Raw genomic sequence first — 19394 nt, 5'->3', positions numbered from 1 at the left:
TTTGTTTGTGACCATCCTACCCTTGCATGATAAATGCAAGATCAGACTCATTCACATAAAATACGCTGAAAGTTTTTAACCACATGGTGAGGCCAAAGGCTTATTGTTGGACTAAATCATGAACAAATATCATGGTGGGGTTTACAACTCTAATTGCAATGTACTTTAAAAATTATACTGCAAGACCTGCAGGAATACGCTTCTGCTGCTGTTAGTCAGCCATATGAAGCCCCTGTCCACAAAGCACCAACTTTCTATTAGCAGAACTAACATACGCAATCATACAATGCACCCCAACATGCAGTTGAGATGGCACACTCACTTAGGGAGAAAAAAAAATAAAACACTTTGGTTCTCTCCCAAAACTCCATGGTTAATATGAAATCCCGTTGGTTTAATGCCTGAAGTAAATTAATAGCCGATGCCGTAAGGCTCTTTAAAAGCACTCCAGAGAAAGTAGCATGCAACAGGCTAAGAGTGGAGGCCTTAAGGTTAAAAAGCCTATTTAAATTTCAGAGTGGTGCGGTCCCTGCCTCTTTGTGCTTTTCTCCATAGTGGAGTTACTGAGGACAGGTCGGAAAGTGATGCCCCTTTAAGTGCTCCACCTGGGAGTATTATACAGGTACAGAGGCTTAGAGAGTTATAAGAACCTGCATTTGTGAAGCTTCACATTCAGTGCTAACACTACAGTACTGACCTTCATGCTTCACATACAATATATATATAAACACTCCAATAAAGGCTGAATATTTACAGAGTGCAGTGTGCTGTGTATGGAGGCTGAGTGCAGTGTGGATGGCTAACAGATCATATTTATGGAGAAGAGTTTTTTTTTTTTCTGAATAATGTTCTGCATGAGTTTCTAGGTGTGTTTTGGTGGATCAATGCAGTCATTCAATAGTAAATAAATGTGAATCCTTTTGGTCGAAATAATGCAAATTAATTTTTTAATCCTGTTATATCAAAGGTTCTTCTTTTGAACATATGGTCAGTAGAACCTCAGGTAAAGTAGGACAAACTAGCTTAATTTTACACTAATTTCTTGGTGACCAAGGCCAATCAAATGAATAATTACCACAAAAGTACTTATCATTTAGCAAACTGTTTTCACTGGTGTGGCATTATCATTGTGGCCATAGTCATAACTTCATTACAGTTAACAGACAAACAAATCTGCAAATGGAATAGACAACAGGTGGAAATTATTGGCAATTAGCAAGACACACTCAATAAAGGAGTGGCTCTGCAGGTGGGGACCACAGACCACTTCTCAGTACCGATGCTTTCTGGCTGATGTTTTGGTCACTTTTGAATGTCGGTGATGCTTTCATACTCGTGGTAGCATGAGACGGACTCTACAACCCACACAAGTGGCTCAGGTAGTGCAGCTCATCCATGATGGCACATCAATGCAAGCTGTGGCAAGAAGGTTTGCTGTATCTGTCAGCGTAGTGTCCAGAGGCTGGAGGCACTACCAGGAGACAGGCCAGCACACCAGGAGACATGGAGGAGGCCGTAGGAGGGCAACAACCCAGCAGCAGGACCGCTACCTCCACCTTTGTGCAAGGAGGAACAGGAGGAGCTCTGCCAGAGCCCTGCAAAATGACCTCCAGCAGGCCACAAATGTGCATCTGCACAAACGGTTAGAAACCGACTCCATGAGGATGGTATGAGGGCCCGACGTCCACAGATGGGGGTTGTGCTCACAGCCCAACACCGTGCAGGACACTTGGCATTTGCCAGAGAACACCAGGACTGGCAAGTTCGCCACTGCGCCCTGTGCTCTTCACAGATGAAAGCAGGTTCACACTAAGCACATGTGACAGACGTGACAGAGTCTGGAGACGCCGTGGAGAGCGATCTGCTGCCTGCAACATCCTTCAGGATGACCGGTTTGGCAGTGGGTCAGTAATGGTGTGGGGTGGCATTTCTTTGGAGGGCCGCACAGCCCTCCATGTGCTCGTCAGACGTAGCCTGACTGCCATTAGGTACCGAGATGAGATCCTCAGACCCCTTGTGAGACCATATGCTGGTGCGGTTGGCCCTGGGTTCCTCCTAATGCAGGACAATGCTAGACCTCATGTGGCTGGAGTGTGTCAGCAATTCCTGCAAGATGAAGGCATTGAAGCTATGGACTGGCCCGCCCGTTCCGCAGACCTGAATCCGATTTAGCACATCTGGGACATCATGTCTCGCTCCATCCACCAACGCCACAGACTGTCCAGGAGTTGGCGGATGCTTTAGTCCAGGTCTGGGAGGAGATCCCTCAGGAGACCATCCGTCACCTCATCAGGAGCATGCCCAGGCGTTGTAGGGAGGTCATACAGGCACGTGGAGGCCACACACAATACTGAGCCTCATTTTGACTTGTTTTAAGGACATCACATCAAAGTTGGATCAGCCTGTAGTGTGTTTTTCCACTTTAATTTTGTGTGTGACTGGCGACCTGTCCAGGGTGTATCCTGCCTTCCGCCCGAAGACTGCTGGGATAGGCTCCAGCATCCCCCCGCGACCCTGACGGAGAAGCGGCTTAGAAAATGGATGGATGGATGGATGGATGGATTTTGTGTGTGACTCCAAATCCAGGCCTCCATTGCTTAATAAATTTGATTTCCATTGATGATTTTTGTGATTTTGTTGTCAGCACATTCAACTTTTTACAGAACAAAGTATTCAATGAGAATATTTCATTCATTCAGATCTAGGATGTGTTATTTGAGTGTTCCCTTTATTTTTTTGAGCAGTGTATAAAGGGGAGGCATAAAACAGAAAAAAAACGTATGCTGTATTATTTAAAAGATGATTGGGTGGCAAATAAAAAATTGAGCTCATCAAAAGTGGCATGAAGCCCATTGGAAATGTGTATTGTGGTCTGACAAGCCAAACTGTTCATGGGAATAACAGATTTAGTAATCACGCCTTTCTGTCTTTATTAGCATTTCATATGAAGTTAACTTTTTGGAATTGGGTTTGTACAGTCAGGCCATTTGTTATCAGGCCTATTTATGTGGACATACAGGTAGTAACATCAGGATACAAATGGTAGTCAACCTTACTGATGTGTGAAAAAATGTAGATCATTTCTGTAGCGTAAAAGTTTATATTAAAAAGCTTTATATTTTTTCTGATGTTGCATATAAATCTAATTGTACAAAATTTTACCATTTTAACAGTTTTGACAACATGACATCTAAACCACGTTTGTTCTCCGTCTAGCATAAAAGAAGGAGCACAAAAGGGTTATGGAAGAACAGGCACTGAGTTAGAGAGGAAGCTCCAGCTGTAGTTCCTCATCAGTGTATAGAACATGCTAAAGCCCACACCTCAGAGATAGCTGTTTATACAAATTTTAAGCTAGTTCAGTTAATGTTTATTATTCACTTGATTACATTATGATTACTTGTTTTGCTGCTCTACACAAAATTGTGCTGTACTGCTATCAGACTCAGTTGAAAATGCCTTGGATCTATAATACTGAACCATATTCAAGCTTACTCAATTCATTGTTTGAACACCTTTACATTTAGAAGATTGTGACTCACAAAATATTGACGTATATAGCTTTCATCATAGTCCCCAAGTGCATTTACCAAAGTGCAAGTTATATCCTAACCACAGCATGCAATAATTTATCACAATACAGTACTCTGTCCATATCATGCAGCCCTGATCATTGGGAAAAGGATCAGACCTCAGTGGACAAAAAGAGTAGAGGGTACCTTGTTAGTCACAGTGTTGATCGCCAGCGTTGGAGAGGCACTTCCAGAGATGATGCAGTCCATTCCCAGGGACTCTGACTCCAGGCTGTAGGGTGTGGAAGCCTACAGAGAAACCAGAAGCTACCATAAAAAGAATAGCTTAGCAAAGGGGGGGGGGGGGGGGGAATAATAAAAAAAAAAAAATACACATTTTTGCCCTTAACCCCGAATGTAGGCATTCAAGCAAGGTAATGACTAATGGAAATTAAGGTTGGCATACCAAGATGGGCATACATAATTGAGGCAAGATAGCTGCTACTCCGAATACTTGTTTCCTATATTAGACTCATGGCAGGAAACAAACAATGAGCTATTCCTTTAAAATGAAACCTAGCCAGCCAGAGGAGGTCCAGATGTGTTGGTTGCGGAATAGGAGCTTTCTGAGCTTTCACTGAAAGTCAAAGCCATACAGGCCAAAGAGATGCAGAACAATCTGCACCACATTTTATTACTACATGTTCAAGGGGATTTAATATTACCTTGGTGAATTAAAGTCAAGGCAAGTGTGCATGCACTTAAAAATAAATAAATAAATAAATAAAATGCAGCAAGCACTTATGAATAACAAGAGAGCAACACCTTTATTTAGGTCAAAATTGGAACCATTCTGTGCAGAGATGAAGAGCAGAGGAGAAGCGCTCTGCTCTCGCGCTAAGGAAGATAACTCCAGCATGCCTGTCTCCAAAAACTGCTTATTATAAGAGGATTGCCTGGCAACAATGCGATTTTTAATTCATGATAAACATAAATGAGATTTCACTAAGTCACATTTTTTAATGTCTGAGAATTTCTGAAACGAGACAGCGGGAGGGGAAGAAAAAACAGAAAGCGTGTATGTGCGTGTATAAAAACACTAATAGAGTGCATATGTGCACACAAACACACACACACAAAACCATAAATACACACACAGTCCATTTCCCTCTCATCTACCCTACAGTATTCTTTGAGACTTAGAAAGAAAAAGGGTCTAATTGGAGGTTTTTGATTTGAGTGAACAGAGTTTGCCTGTGTGTGTGTGGCCTGAGGGCAGAGTGACTGATCCTCTTACTGAAGCCCACAGCTCTGCATTTTTAGCAGCCCAACTGAGGACACACGCACACACCACAGATGTCACAATACCATTTTTTCTATTAATGTATACATACTGATACTGAAACCGTAACTATGTAACGTTGATTACATTTTTCTAATTTTATATATATTTTTTTCTTTTTAACTGAAGCATTACACTTAAAGCAATTCCAGTTTAAATTTTTCAAAAAAGAAAATAAATAAATTCTGCATAATTAAACTGCTATGATGCAAACAAAGTCACTTAGAGTGGTTTGATATGAAACGCATGACCCATTGTTGAGAAACTTCCCAAAACACGATTGTTTATAACAGCGGTGATGGGAACCAGACATCTGAAGAATTTAATGCTTCTAAAACTTCTCACAGGAAATTATTACAGGAAATGTTTAATGCCTGACACATTGTTTTATGATACTTGTGCAACGAGCTTTTGGCATACCTTGTATTCCTTTAAAAACACATTAGGCCTGAGGGATGTGCAGGCCATTGTAAGGCTTAATAGTACCAAAAGAAAATATATTTTTCCCTATTTGTCTTTTTTAAAAAAAACAAACAAAAAAACAAACAAACAAAAAAAAAAAACAAAGAAAATGGCTAAAAAAAATTTGTAGCATGCAGTGGAATACATTTTGTTATTCAAAAAAGGCAATAAGTGGATAGCACAGTAAGTAAAATTACTAGCCTCAACATGAAAGAAAGGTATTCAATGTCTTGCTCAGTTAAACACATCACACTGTATCAGTAAAAGTCCTTGGGCAAGATAACTACCATTACATTCACCTACTCTTATAATTGAGATGTAAATCTGCCGAAAGTCATAAATATTAATGTAAATGTTGGATGCAGTGTTGGACGGTGCAGTGTTGGATGCTGATGAGGACCTGCCATTTTTTACTCGAAGTCTACTCTCCTCAGTGGATGGAACCAGGTAACATCAGCTAGAGTAGTTAGCCTAGTTAGCAAAAAAAAAAAAAAAAAAAAAAAAAAAAGAAAAACATGCCAGATCCATCCGTGCCATGTCTGCCTTCTCAGCCATATCCTTAACAACTTTACACTGCAAACTTTAGTAGAAAACTGTACTGTAATATACGTACTTACTCAGAAAACTGTCATATTACGGTGCGGTTAAAATACTTAATTGTAGGTCTGTATGTTTTCTTTTTTATTGTTGAAAAATTTCTGTACTGTTAACAAAAACTTCAATTAGTCAAATTGCGTGCCACAAATCTAAACTCCGCCATGATGAAACTACGCAAGCTTTCATCTCTCAGCATGTCCATAGTCAGCAGGACAGGAGCTCCGATCCCACCTCCAGACTGAATTGCTTCTGATCCACTACACAGAGGTGGACAAAATGATGCAAGATGCCTCCAAGGCAGGTCAACCTGGGAGCCGCTTGGAGCCGCACGTTTCAGTCAGCGCCACTCATAAATAATGGAGGCAAAAAGCTCCAGCTGAAAATAACCAGTGAAGAAACTCTGCATTAATTGATGTTTGCTTAAAAAAAACAGACTGCAAAATGCAATGTATGTAATAGCTGCCTGGGGCATAGTTTATTAATAAGTTGGACCCTCTTCTACAAGATAAGCTGGAGCCACACTGAGAGAGGCTGTTATATAAAAAGCAAGTTGCAACGAGCATCCAAAACGGTAAACCTCTGTATGAGTGTACATGTATATATATGCATGGACAAGTCCATGGGAAACAGTGTTTCTAGTCTGAATGATGTGAACAGACCGAAATAGCTTTACTCATATTTATGGAGTGTCAGAAAGGGTGACAAACTCACTAAATCAGAAGTAAAAACACTATGTATCACAACAAGATTGAAAAAGAGTTTACGTGGGTGCAGTATAATCCTTAGGCATAATACTCTTGCTGGTCCATCTCATAATAATAAAGCTGCATGCGCTGTGTTGTTATTGTTATTCAGTGTGTCCTATGGGGTAACTATGAAGTTGAAGCAAACTGTATACTATCTGAGTAAGCACGTAATTAATCCTGTATTAACTGACCAATTAAACTCCACAGAAAACATGACATAACATTTCTATAGTGAGGCTATAGAAATCGGCTAGCTGATTTAACAATTACCATAGTTGAAATTTCCATGTTCAGTTATTCTAAAAATTCTATGACTAGAGTTGGGTATTGCTTCATCACTAATATTAATACATTGCCTTCAGTACTAATTTCTGAAAGATATTTTGTAGTACCTTCACTGAAATTAGTGTGGCTTAAAGTAGCATTATAGGAGGGTATTTTTTGCTCGTGCTCTGCCTACATTTGCAGAGGGTATTTCTCTTTTATACCACTGTAAATACAAATCGACTGTAAGCCCCGCCTCATGGACAGCTGTACACATGCAACTGTTGATTAGCTAAATTGCAAGGATTTACACTATGCTGTTGGATTTTCACTGTTTTTCCCATCAGTCATGACACTGTTTTGCATCATTTCATCTCTTTTAGCCAGTCCCAGATTTACTTTTTACAAAAGATTGAAAAAAAAACCCCCCAAAAAACGCTTTGCTCTTAATTAAACCCTTAACCTTCAAAGACTCATCTGGATTGTCAGTCCTCATTCCTGCAATAACGTAATAGTTTTACACTGTTTTGCAAGTAGTTAAAATGCCTTATAATGTGGACACAGAAATAAGTTTATAGGGATAATGGCACCATGACTGCTAATGTTAAAAAATGATGCAGTGTGTAAAGTGTGGAAGCAGTATGTGCAGTGGTGATGCATTACATCCTGTGAGCTGTCCCGGAGCATCAGTGACGTTGAGCTGGAACCATGCAAAACTCTGACTGTGTTTGGGGCTTTGATCACACCCAGACTTCAGCTAATGAGCTGTGTTTGGCCAAAGAATGTGTGTATGTCTGAAAACTGACCACCAGGGGGTCCCTGAGATCACACATTTACACACACATTGCACATATACACACACACACACACACACACACACACACACACACACACACTCACCCGCTCTCCAGACCGCGGCCTCTTCTTGGGCCGTGTGGGCAATGTGTCCTCCTTTGGATTCGTGTCAATCGCCCAGTACGAACCCTACAAACAACAAGAAACTCAGCATTAGGCAGAAAACTTGTCACAAAGAACTGCAGCTACACTCAGAAAGTACCCATGTTAAAAGCTCCAAAACATTAAAAAAAAAAAAAGTGTAGAAAGTTCATGCAATACAGTTTTTAACTAAGCGAGATAATCATCAGAGAGAAGTAGCAGCACATTCGATTCAGTTTTGGCAATGAGAAGCGAAACTTTCAAGAATTAGATTTCGGGTTGGTTTTTCCACTCAAGCAATGTCCATCATGTACAGCTTTCAGCTCATCAAAGTTTTAGTGAGCTCATTTGTAAGCCCATCATGTCAGGAAGACATTCATGGAGAAGTCAGGTTCCCCCCCACCGACGCCTCCATCACCCCTCCCTCTTTTTCTCTCGTTTGCCCTTCTCCTGAGCCTTGGCAGAAGCAGGTAAAATGCTAAGCCCCACCTGAAGCCCCCTCTTCCTCAGCCTCTGCTTTATTGATTGCCCCTGCTCTGGGCTGGACACAGAGGTGTTGGGTTTTCTGCTCAGGTCTTGCTCACAGATAATCAGGCAGAGAATAGCACACCTCAGGTTCGGGGCTTCTGGTATCCAAACACACGAGACTCTGGCTGAATAATTTATCTTTGCATTCTTCCCATTTAATTTATTTTTCAATAGTGCTGCTCTTTACCCCTCGAAGCCAAAGGCAACAACGGCTCCCGAAAAAAAAGAAAAAAAAAAGAAAGTTGGTCAAAAAATGAAATCTCACCCCTAGGCTTGGGTTTTGTTTTTTTGTTTTTAAATATTTCATATTACTTGCGATAAGATCTCAATTGTCGAGAGAAGGCGAGATCAAGACCTTTAAAATTACTTGTGCAAAATGTACTTTTGTAAAGCTGGGAGAATAACAGTGCAAACAGGATACATGTCTAATAAATATCAGTTTAGTTCCATACAATAACACATCTCATGACAAAACAGTTCAGGATGTGTACATATTGCTCTAAATAAGGCTGCACAACGTATCGGTCGTTAATCATTATTACAAAAGCTTTCATGATACTGAAATTGCCAAAGACTTGAATTATTAGTCTCAAAACAATCAGTGCATGCTTGTGCTGTAGGCCTGGGCAATAGGGCGATGTAACTGAATATCATTGATGATTGACAAGCAACCCGATTACAATGCTTACAAGGCAGAAATGTTAGCAAATTGACAGAGAAAGGACTAATTTGCTTTTGAACAGCTTGCAAAATAATATTAAACCAACTGAACACACAGACACTGGCAATGCTTTCAGTTTCCTTACTGTCTCTGCTGTAGTTGTCAGAGAGTGTAACATACAGTCTTTCAAAAATCACAGCATTTTCCCCACATCAACCAGTGGTTTAGCAGACCCAGGAGTGCCACCACTAACCAGTCTTTATGCCCCCTAAACCCACTAGACTTTGTACATGAAATATGAAAATATAATACTACATGATTTCCCAAAGGCATCTATAGCTGAATTTCAAAAATAACTCCACTATACCAATGGACGACATTGAAATGTTTTACAAATACAAAGCATGTGGGCATGGCTTTTGAAATCTCTCACAAAGAACATGTGCTGAAGTTTCTCCAGCAAGCGGTCCTACTAGTATGCAAGTCGCCATGTACATACACCAGAAGGAACTCACGAATGCACAGATTTGCAGCAACAGCTATTAAAACAACAGGAGTATGTTGCTGAATGTTACTCACTACTGTATTATTTAATCCGAGAACTTTATTGAACAATTTCCATCATAGCAATGTTTAAAAAATATGAGAGACAAGTGATAATCTGTAGCCATGATTTTTTTAAAAACTACGAAGATATTTAAATATTTTATTTATTTTTACATATCGGTAAGGCCTACTGTGCTATGAGCGTCATGACATTAATAAATGTTCTTCAGGAAATTGGATGAATTGAGCCTCTCAAAGGATTAAACAATGATTTTTAAAAATATATTGCAAGACATATTAAAACTGCAAAATGTAGCATAATAATCACAATTTGGTTTTCTCTCCATACTAGGCAACCCTTAGTCCCAAAAGAGCTGAGCAGATCTTTATGCAGTGCCCTTGGTTTGCCCAATGAAAAGTGCTCATTATTGCCATTTTAACACTTGCTCAGTACTGCAATATATTATGTAGGTGCGACGACAGCTTAAAAAATCCAGCCAGTTGCTGAATTCAGAAGCACTATCACACCTTGCCTTAAAATGCCCTCTATGGACTTAATGAGCAGGGCCATGGAAACAGCCAGATGAGAAGATGGACCATAATATACATCTATCAAAACGGCAAACTAAACAATTAGCCATCCAAATGTAAAAACATTTATGGTCAGATGATCGCTCTGCAGCGGTCAACAATGTCAGAAACAGCAGGGCAGAGCAGCTGCTGAACCAAAGCACATTAATTAAACATTCAGCAAACTTAATCGCTATTGAGGCGTTCCTGATGAAAATGCCATTAAATTGCTGCAACTAATGAAAAGAAAAACGTGTCTGGAAAGTAGCGTGAGATCCAAGGATAGTGGTTAAGAATAACACACAAAAAAGTGACAAGCCACAAACCTGTGACAGATTATCTTCAGAGGGAAATATTTTAATGAAATAAGGCATGAACAAGCTGGCCAACAACGATTAAAGCCACAGGCAGTGAGTAGGGTGCTACTATACAGTAAAGCAGATTAGATTAGTACAGCTCCTCAGCACCAAATCATTTAACTGACACTAAGACATGACCTCATCATTCACTCCTAATCCCTCTTTAAGCATCACCTCAACACAGGCGCTCCGCAGCTGCCATCCATATGGAGAAAGAAAAATCTCTATGCTGTTACTCCTCTTGTAAAAGTGCAGAAGCATAATCATGGCAAAGTTTCTGAAGGACAGCTCAAGGTGAGAGAGAATGATGGCAATCAGTTATATTTTCACCACTCTGTTTAAATGAGACTCTGCCACTCCAGCAGAGGAAATGGAGGCGAGGCTAGGTAGCATTTCTTTTAATTAGCTGAAAAATCTTAAAGTGAAAGCCCTTGGGATGGAAGTTTCTGCCTACTTTAACTCCATCCCCAGAGACCACACAGGAAAAAAACAAACCATGAAAAGAGCACTTACATTATTCACAAATATACAAGACTGAGTAGAAGTCACAATCAATGTGGCTACAAAAATGACATGGTTAAACATCACTTATCACCAGAATAGACAGAATAACAGCTCCTTTCTTTTACAACAAGCCTAGTTGTCTATTATCTACTTATTAGCGTACAGCCCAGGAGACTGACAAAAAAAATAAATAAAAAAGTAAAAACAACAGTTTTCACATTTCTAAACATACCTAAAGATATCCCCCTTCTTTCACTAAGTGGAAATCAAAACCTGTTAATGCCATGTTTGGCAGAAGTGGCTCAATATAGGTCACTGATTGACATATAAGCTTATACGCTTCCCCAAAGCTCACTGCATGCTAAATATAAGGCTAAGGAAAAGGTCAATTAATTAAAAAAAAAAAAAAAAAAAACAGCAAAAACTGAACAGTAGCAAACCATGCAGAGCTCTACAAAGAGCCCTACAGTTGAAGTCATAAGTTAACATATCTTCCCCACATTCATTCAAGCTCCTAGTACAGATTTCCTCACTTAGGTCAGTTACGATCACTACTACATTTTAAGAACATGAAATGTCAGAATAATTCTAGAGACAATTATTTACTTCAGCTTTTAATTCCTTTATCACAATGGCTCAGAGGTTTACATACTTGTGCTATTTAGTAACACTGTTTATACTGTTTAACGGTCAAAAATTTTGGGTAGCCTTCCACAAGCTTCTCATAATAAGTTGCTGGAATTTCGGGCCTTTCTTCTAGACAGAACTGGTGTCACTGAACTAGGCTTCCTTGCTTGTGCCTGCCTTTTCAGTTTGGTCCGTAATTTTTAAATGGGACTGAGGTCAGAGGTTCATGATGGCCACTCCATTACCTTCACTGTGTGTCCTTAAGCCACTTTACCACAACTTTGGTAGTATGCTTAGGCCACAGTCCATTTCATTTGTGCAGAGCTTTAACGTCCTGGCTGATGCCTCAAGACGTTGCATCAATTTCTGCACATAATTTTAGTAACAGCATCTATCTTGTAAAGTGCAACAGTTGCTCCTGCTGCAAAACAGCCACCAAAATATGATGCTGCCACCCCCATGCTTCACTGTTGGGACAGTGTTCTCTGGCTAGCAAGTCTCCCATTTTTCATCTATACATAACAATGGTTAACATGGACAAACACTTCCACTGTTGTTTCATCAGACCAGAGAACATTTCACCAAAAAGTACGATCTTTTATGGTGGTTCTAGAGTAGTGGCTTCTTCCATGCCAAGCATCCTTTCAGGTCATGTTGATATAGGTCATGTTTTACAGTTGATACAGATACTTTTATACAAGTTTCCTTCAGCACCTACAAAAAGTCATTTGTTGTTGTTCTTGGACTGATTTGCATTTTTCACAACAAAGTATGTTCACCTCTAGAGGGCAGACCGTTGTGATGGTGGCGTGGTCCCATGGTGCTTATATTATTGTTTGAATACATTAATATGTTACTTCAGGTGTTTGGAAATTGCTCCCAAGCAAGAACTTGTGGAGGTGCCCAATTCTTTTTCTGATGTCTTGGCTAAATTCTTTTAATCGCTCCATGAAGTCAAGCAAGGCATGTAGGCCTTGAAGGTAGGACTTAAAATACTGCCATAGGTACACCTCCAATTAACCCATATAAATGTCAACTAGCCTATCAGAAGCTTCTAAAGCCATGATACCATTTTTTGGAATTTTCCCAGTGATTTAAAGGCACAATCAACTTGGTGTATGTAAACTTCTGACATTCTGGAATTTTGATATATAAGTGAATTTTGATATATGAATTATAAGTTTTAAGTTATTATTCCAATTGTTGGAAAAATTGCATCACGTATATATCACAAAGTACATATACTGAAAGTAACTGTAATCCATTACAGGAAGTATCCAGATTACAGTTACATTATAAAAACAGCGATTATATTACCACTAACACACCAAACCTGTTTTTCAGATGGCAAGTTGGGACAGTTGGATGCCAGTCAATACAACTTTTAACAAATATCAAAAGGATTCATTTGTTCTCTCTGTCACGTACGGTGTTGCATACCCGAAATTAGCTCAAACTGGGTTACAGTCATCTAAGCTGTGTGAAGTCTCCACAGTGCTTTTGCTTTTCCAAAATGTAAAGTTTTGACCCAGTGGTGACCCTTTTGCCTTTTTTCTGAGGAGTAGAGGATATCTTCATCAGCTGAAGACATTTTTTTTTTAAACAGCGCAACAATAGATTTAGCATCCTCATGCTTTTTTGCCTTTTTCCTCAGCTTTTCCATTTTTAACCACTGTACCAAGACATCTATGGCTAGCACTGTACCCAATGATCACCAAACAAACTACCAATTAATCATCAAGCAATCATGACAGCCCTAGCCAAATTTTCCCATCAACATCAATTTGACATTCATGTTTCTGAAATGAGGGCACTCTGGAGCAAACATGATTGCATCTGTCCAAATTTTATGTTGATGGAGTAACCGCAATGCTAAGAGGGCCTTACGTTCTTGCATCCTGCATGAATACTGAGGTAGGGTTTTATCATCTTTTCTGCCATCTCTCTGAAAGACATGCTCCTGTTACTATCTCGAGCTAGCAGCAGGCCCCATATTCCTACCGTATTACAATATTGATGGAACATATCAAGAGAGCCCCGCATGGCTTTGAAGTTTTTCTTCGGGGGGTGGGGAGAGAGGCAAATTCCAAATTGAACATTAGGGATGCAAGCTTGTTGGCCGCGCATTCGGCATCGAATCCATACAGCAATAGATTATTTTGTATTTAGTAGAGCAGCTCCCAGGAGTGTCAATATCAGAGGATTACAGCAAAACATGAAATTAGCATTCAGTCCCCATCCTCTGACATGCCTCACTGTCTGTGTCTGAGAGTGTGTGCATGTGAGTTTGTTTTCATGTATTTATAGGACAAAAGTACCCTGATTTTGCAAAATCCAGAGGAAAACAGGGCTACAGCATTAAAAAACCGGCAGAGAAATTGTAAAGTGCTTCTTACAAACGCTCTGTTTATTTAAACTAATTGTTTTTTTATGAAAACAAGGATCAGTTTAGTGGTAGGCTTAGGTAATTCTGAATACATATAGAGTAAGGATATATATTTCATTGCTACTGTGATAAATAACAATAATATGCCTATCTGAGCTAGTGGAAATCATTAGTATTTGAATGCATATTTTATGTGTATTTTTACGTATTAGTATGTGAATATGGAAGAAAACAATTACTACTGTTTATTTGAATTTAAAGGGTATTTATAGGTGTTATAACATCTTCACTTTGCACTAACTTATTGTGTACTGTGAAAATCTTCGGTATATAAGTACGTTTATAATGCAGGAATCATCCACACCTCAGTTCAGTTTCAGTTTAGTATCCTAAATATTTCGTGATGTTGAGGTCTAGACTGTGGGTTGACCGGTCCATTGTTTTTAAAACACCAGCTGATTTTTTGTTTGCAATTTTCTTTTTGTTTTTTCTCTTTCCTTTTCTCAGTAACAGTCTGTAACTACAAAGTGCAGCTATGTGGTAAGTGAATATATATGAGAGACATAAATGGGACAACTAAAAGTCAACTTGTAACGTAACAAGTGTGTATAAGCACATATACATGTGTGCACTCTCAAAACAGCCTGAATGGGTATTTAAGGTTGGGGGGGGGGTGTCAAACTAGAGAACTGCAGTCACAGGGGGCTATTGTTAAGCACAGTTGTGTGATTTTCCTGCTGATAACACCAACTAAACCTGGCAATTAGCTGCAGAGTTTAATCAGGTATTTTTGAGTGGAACAATCATCAAACTTTGCACAACTTCGGCCCTCTAGGACTGATGTTGACCATCCAGACTAATCACTGACCAACATATTCCAATAAACTATCCAAAAGCAATAAAGGCAATAATACGAGAGTGTGCTAAATATGAGATTTAATCTGCATGCACATTTACCAAAGAGATACACTAATATTTTTTGGGGCTTTGCAATGTCTTTTATTAGTCATGAATGGGAAGAGGAAGTAAGCAGTAGTGTTTAATTAAATGCTGAAGGGAAAAAAGGCACTTTCCCACTACACCAACTTCTTACTTCTCTGTGTAACATCATATTACATCACATATCACTGGGGATACAGTATTAGAGACCTGGAATTAGACTTCTGTGATTTGTAACATATCAAGACATAGCAGTTTATGTTATATTTAATATGCAAAAATATTAAAGTGAATGATGCATTTATCATATTGGAAATATGGTATGATTTTTTAAAAAAGATATCCCCACCAACAAACCCAAAATTACACCTTTCATCACAACATTAACGACTTGAAACTTGTTTGTCTATGACTTAACTGAACTTGGGCTTAGGTCTGTGACTCAGACTAAGACACGATGCTCCTATGCATGTAATTTATCACTACTAGGGTGTATGCAATTCATAAAAGCAGCTAGTGCCGTGGTGGAAGCGTGACTAAATTTTTACCAGCCTACCACTAGTCAGTCACTCCATGATGTAACAGGAGTAGCATCTAAAGGTTGCTGCAAACTGCATGCAACACAGTATGAGATCATGACAATAAAATCTCCAAATTCTATGTCAGACTGCGCGATAACATTTCTGCTGATATAGGTTGCATGCCAGATTATACGATAAAGATTTTCTGACAACTGGCCTATGATGTGTTGATGCAATGTGGGGATCAGCTAGAAGTTCCACTTAATTCTATGCTGTTCTTCTACTCGTAGATTTGTAGCTGTGGATGGCTTTTTACATTTACACAACTTGGACAAAAAAAAAAAAAAAAGGCTGTCACTAATTTGGTCTAGGTTTGGTCCAAACAGGATTTCACAGGCTTTGAATATTTCCTGAAGTTTCTAAATGATGACCTGAAAACTCATTTTTGTATTGTTTTATTGGAGGAATTTGCACAAAATAGAAAGAAGTATACATTAGCCCATTTCTTTAATTGCAGTGAATCAGCCAATACATGTTTGGTGTTTAAAGGATACTTCTTTATTTCTGCACTGCAGCTACCAGGCCAAAGCAGCCATCGAACAATGGAAGCTTAAACCCCACTAATCAGCAAACTGTAAAACAAACTGTTAGGTAATCTTGAAAACATCTGTTTGTGGTTTTTGACACTGCTTGACACAGTGTTATTCATTACTAAGTACAAAAGCATGTCACACAGCTAAAAACAACAGTAGCAACTATCCTGAAGGCAGAAAAACATGCCTCGACACACGAAATATGTTCAAAGAAAGCAGAGAATTGTGTAAATTTGATTTTACATTTAGCTACAACTTTAACTGAGAGAAGTAGTATTTTTCTAATGAAAAGGTCCTAAGACTGTGCTTCTGTCACTGGCATGCTACGGCCATGGTCACAGCAAACTACATTAGCAGGCTGGTCCATTGTGAACTGGCAGTGTCCTGCAAGTTGGTCTGCTGGTGAAGGAGCGGCAGATGCTGCACTTCTCTTGGCTTTGCTAAGTGCTTGGCTGAAGTGCTTTCTGCTCGACCCTCAGAGACATCCAGAGAGCACTTTTACAACATTTCTGCATCTCTCTCTCTCTCTCTCTCTCTCTGTCTGCTTGCTCTATCCCCACAAGATCACACATGTATTTCTTAAATTCCTGAATCTGCAGTCTGCTCTCACCAGAGAAATGCTCAACGATATGAACGCAATGCATCATTCAGACCTCATGTAAAATGCAGCAACTTGATTTTGAAAATAAAAAAAGCAAGCAGGAGACAAAAAAAGAATAAAAAGGATTAGGGAAAAAAGCAAATGAAGTAATAAAACAGAATAGCTTACCTTTCCTGGGTCATCTTTGGAGCGAGGCACTTTGAGAAAACACTTGTTCAACGAGAGATTGTGCCGTATCGAGTTCTGTGGGAGGAGAGAGAGAGAGAGACGGAGGAATAAGTTTAATAGGTTAATGACAGTCCACGCTACATGAGTCACAGCACACTACAATACAGCACCAGGTTACAGCTCATTTCCATACAGCCAGTAGTCTAATAATACACATCGTTGGTGCACTGAAAGGGCAGAGAGCCTGTGAAATATATATATATATATATATATATATATATATATATATATATATATATATATATATAAAATACAATACAATACAATACAATTCTGCATTATGCACATAGGCCTATAACACATCATCTTTGCAGTGGCACAACATTCAACAGTATATTAAAGAGATTTATCTTGATATTCCACCTTAAAAGTGGCTAGAATATCGGACTCTTGAAGGGTTGAAATGCTTGAATTATAAAGTGCAATAAGATCAAGTACAATGAAAAAAATCCACCTCATCAACTTGAGGTTCATCACCGCTACAATGAAAGAGCTAAAAGTAAAGCTGAAAGTAAAAAAACAAAACAAACAAAAGGACACAGTATTACTGATGCAAAGTCCCATTCTTATGAAACATCGATACTTGAGTGCAGTGTTGCTAGATCCAGCAAAAATATCCAGCCGAAATTGTGCTTAAAACCCTCCAACCAGAAGCCAGAAGTATCCAGTTGCAAAAGAAAATGGGGGTATACGCATATGGTATTTTATATTATGTGTTTTATTTTTTAAATCAGTACACAATGTTGTGAAAAAAGGAATAGGTACCTGAGAAAACGACAAATTAGAGGCTATGCATATGGGCCCAAATTGTTTTTTGTCCCCAGGGAAAAAAAAGAAGAAGAAAAAAAAAAAGAAGAAAAAAAAAAAAAGAAGAAAAAAAAAAAAAAAAAAAAAAAAAAGAGTAATATTAGAGTAAATACAAATATGAAAACAAAAAGCCATCTATTCTAATGATCTAAATCTACTAAATCTAATCTAAAGCACAAACACACTTTTTGCCAAGACATTTGCATGGTACTGTACATCACTGAGTGAGTTAGTATGTGAGTGAATAAGTTCTAAGCCAGGACCAAGAGGTGGCATCCAAGTCTAAGCCTCTGTTTAAAAGATTAGGCCAAATGAAAAAGAAAAAACAGATATAAAAATGTCTAAGCATAAAAAAAATATCCTGTAGAACAAGAAGAGGGGAAATAAAACCCAACCCCATAAATCCAATGCCACTGCATGGTAATTAATGAATCATCATGGGTCTTTAGGGAATGTGATGAATTATGCAAATAATTTTTTAACTCTTTCTAATGTGATTCTTTAACGACCCAAAGGTAATTCATCACGCTCTCAGCCGTGAATCAGCAGGAAAGTGGCTTGAACAGAAGATTGTGCCTTAATACTCTCTTAACATGAGCTCTAACTGGAGCCTGGCCAGTTTCTTGGCTTACGGAGACACAATAAATGCACAGGTTTCAAATCATTTTTGCAAAATTGTATTGACAGATGGGAGCACTAAAAAGCCGTAGAATCCTCTCGGAGCTGGAGTGGTATGGAATGAGCATGGTCAAAGGGCAAATAAAGCGGCAGTGGAGGATGCGTGCAATGAATAACTAGCGAACAGCACAATCATGAGCATCAGTAAAATACAAGGCTGCTACAATCATCTTTGTCTTGTAATAAAATATCTACAGAACTCTTGGCAAAGAAACTAATAGGTAAAGGCATATGATACAATAAAATATTTATAACATCACATCACTTGAACATTTTCATGATATGTTCATTTTTTCTGATGTTATGGACAAGCTGGCATTAAATGCACCAGCAAAATAGCAGTGCCACAATTAAACAAGGCTGCGTATTTCAAGATATATTCAACAATATAAAAGAAAAAACTCAAACATTTTGCTGAAATACATAAAATAAATAAAGCAATGGTATCATGATATTCAATCAGCTACTTGTTATTATGCAGCACTATGCTACAATGCTATACACTGGTTGTTTACAGGTTTACATCTGTCTTTACAAAACAGATCTGATTGGCTGACCCTCAGGCAAAGCTACTGTAAAATATTCAATGTACAGAATGCCACACTTGAACCAAAAATTCAATGCTTTATTAATGTGCTGTTATACTGCTTGCATGGACCACTGATCATACTCATAGGTGGGACCAGGAATCAGCATATACATGAAACTAATGGCCCGAAACAGCACAAAATATATCCTATGTAAGAACATGACTTTTTTTAAAAACTTATTTTCATAACAACTTGAATTAGGATGGCCAACTCCAAAGACAACTAAACAGGCTTGTAGGCTCCTTTATAAAGATGCCATGTTAGGCTTTGATGTGAAGTAACAAAGTAAACAATATGTTACCTAAATGGCTTTCTAGCTCAAAGTCATGCGTATGGTAGATTTGCCAGAAGTAGTATTAAACCCAGTTAGAGAAAAACAAATGCGTGGCAATGTTAT

General features: G+C 38.8%; 1 protein-coding gene across 1 annotated transcript in view; it reads right to left on the bottom strand.

Moving 5' to 3' along the window:
- Positions 1-19394, bottom strand: part of foxj3 (forkhead box J3) — a 131439-nt gene that overhangs the window by 35675 nt on the left and 76370 nt on the right. The window contains exons 3-5 of the mRNA XM_017692860.2: positions 16863-16937; positions 7824-7907; positions 3720-3821 (exon numbers count right to left, since the gene is read on the bottom strand). Of these exons, the coding sequence (XP_017548349.1) occupies positions 3720-3821; positions 7824-7907; positions 16863-16937 (261 nt within the window). The remainder of the gene's footprint in view (positions 1-3719; positions 3822-7823; positions 7908-16862; positions 16938-19394) is intronic.

The sequence above is a fragment of the Pygocentrus nattereri genome, chromosome 21, assembly GCF_015220715.1.
Source record: "Pygocentrus nattereri isolate fPygNat1 chromosome 21, fPygNat1.pri, whole genome shotgun sequence".
Classification (NCBI taxonomy): Eukaryota; Metazoa; Chordata; class Actinopteri; order Characiformes; family Serrasalmidae; genus Pygocentrus; species Pygocentrus nattereri.
This window is presented reverse-complemented; position numbering and strand designations above follow the sequence as displayed.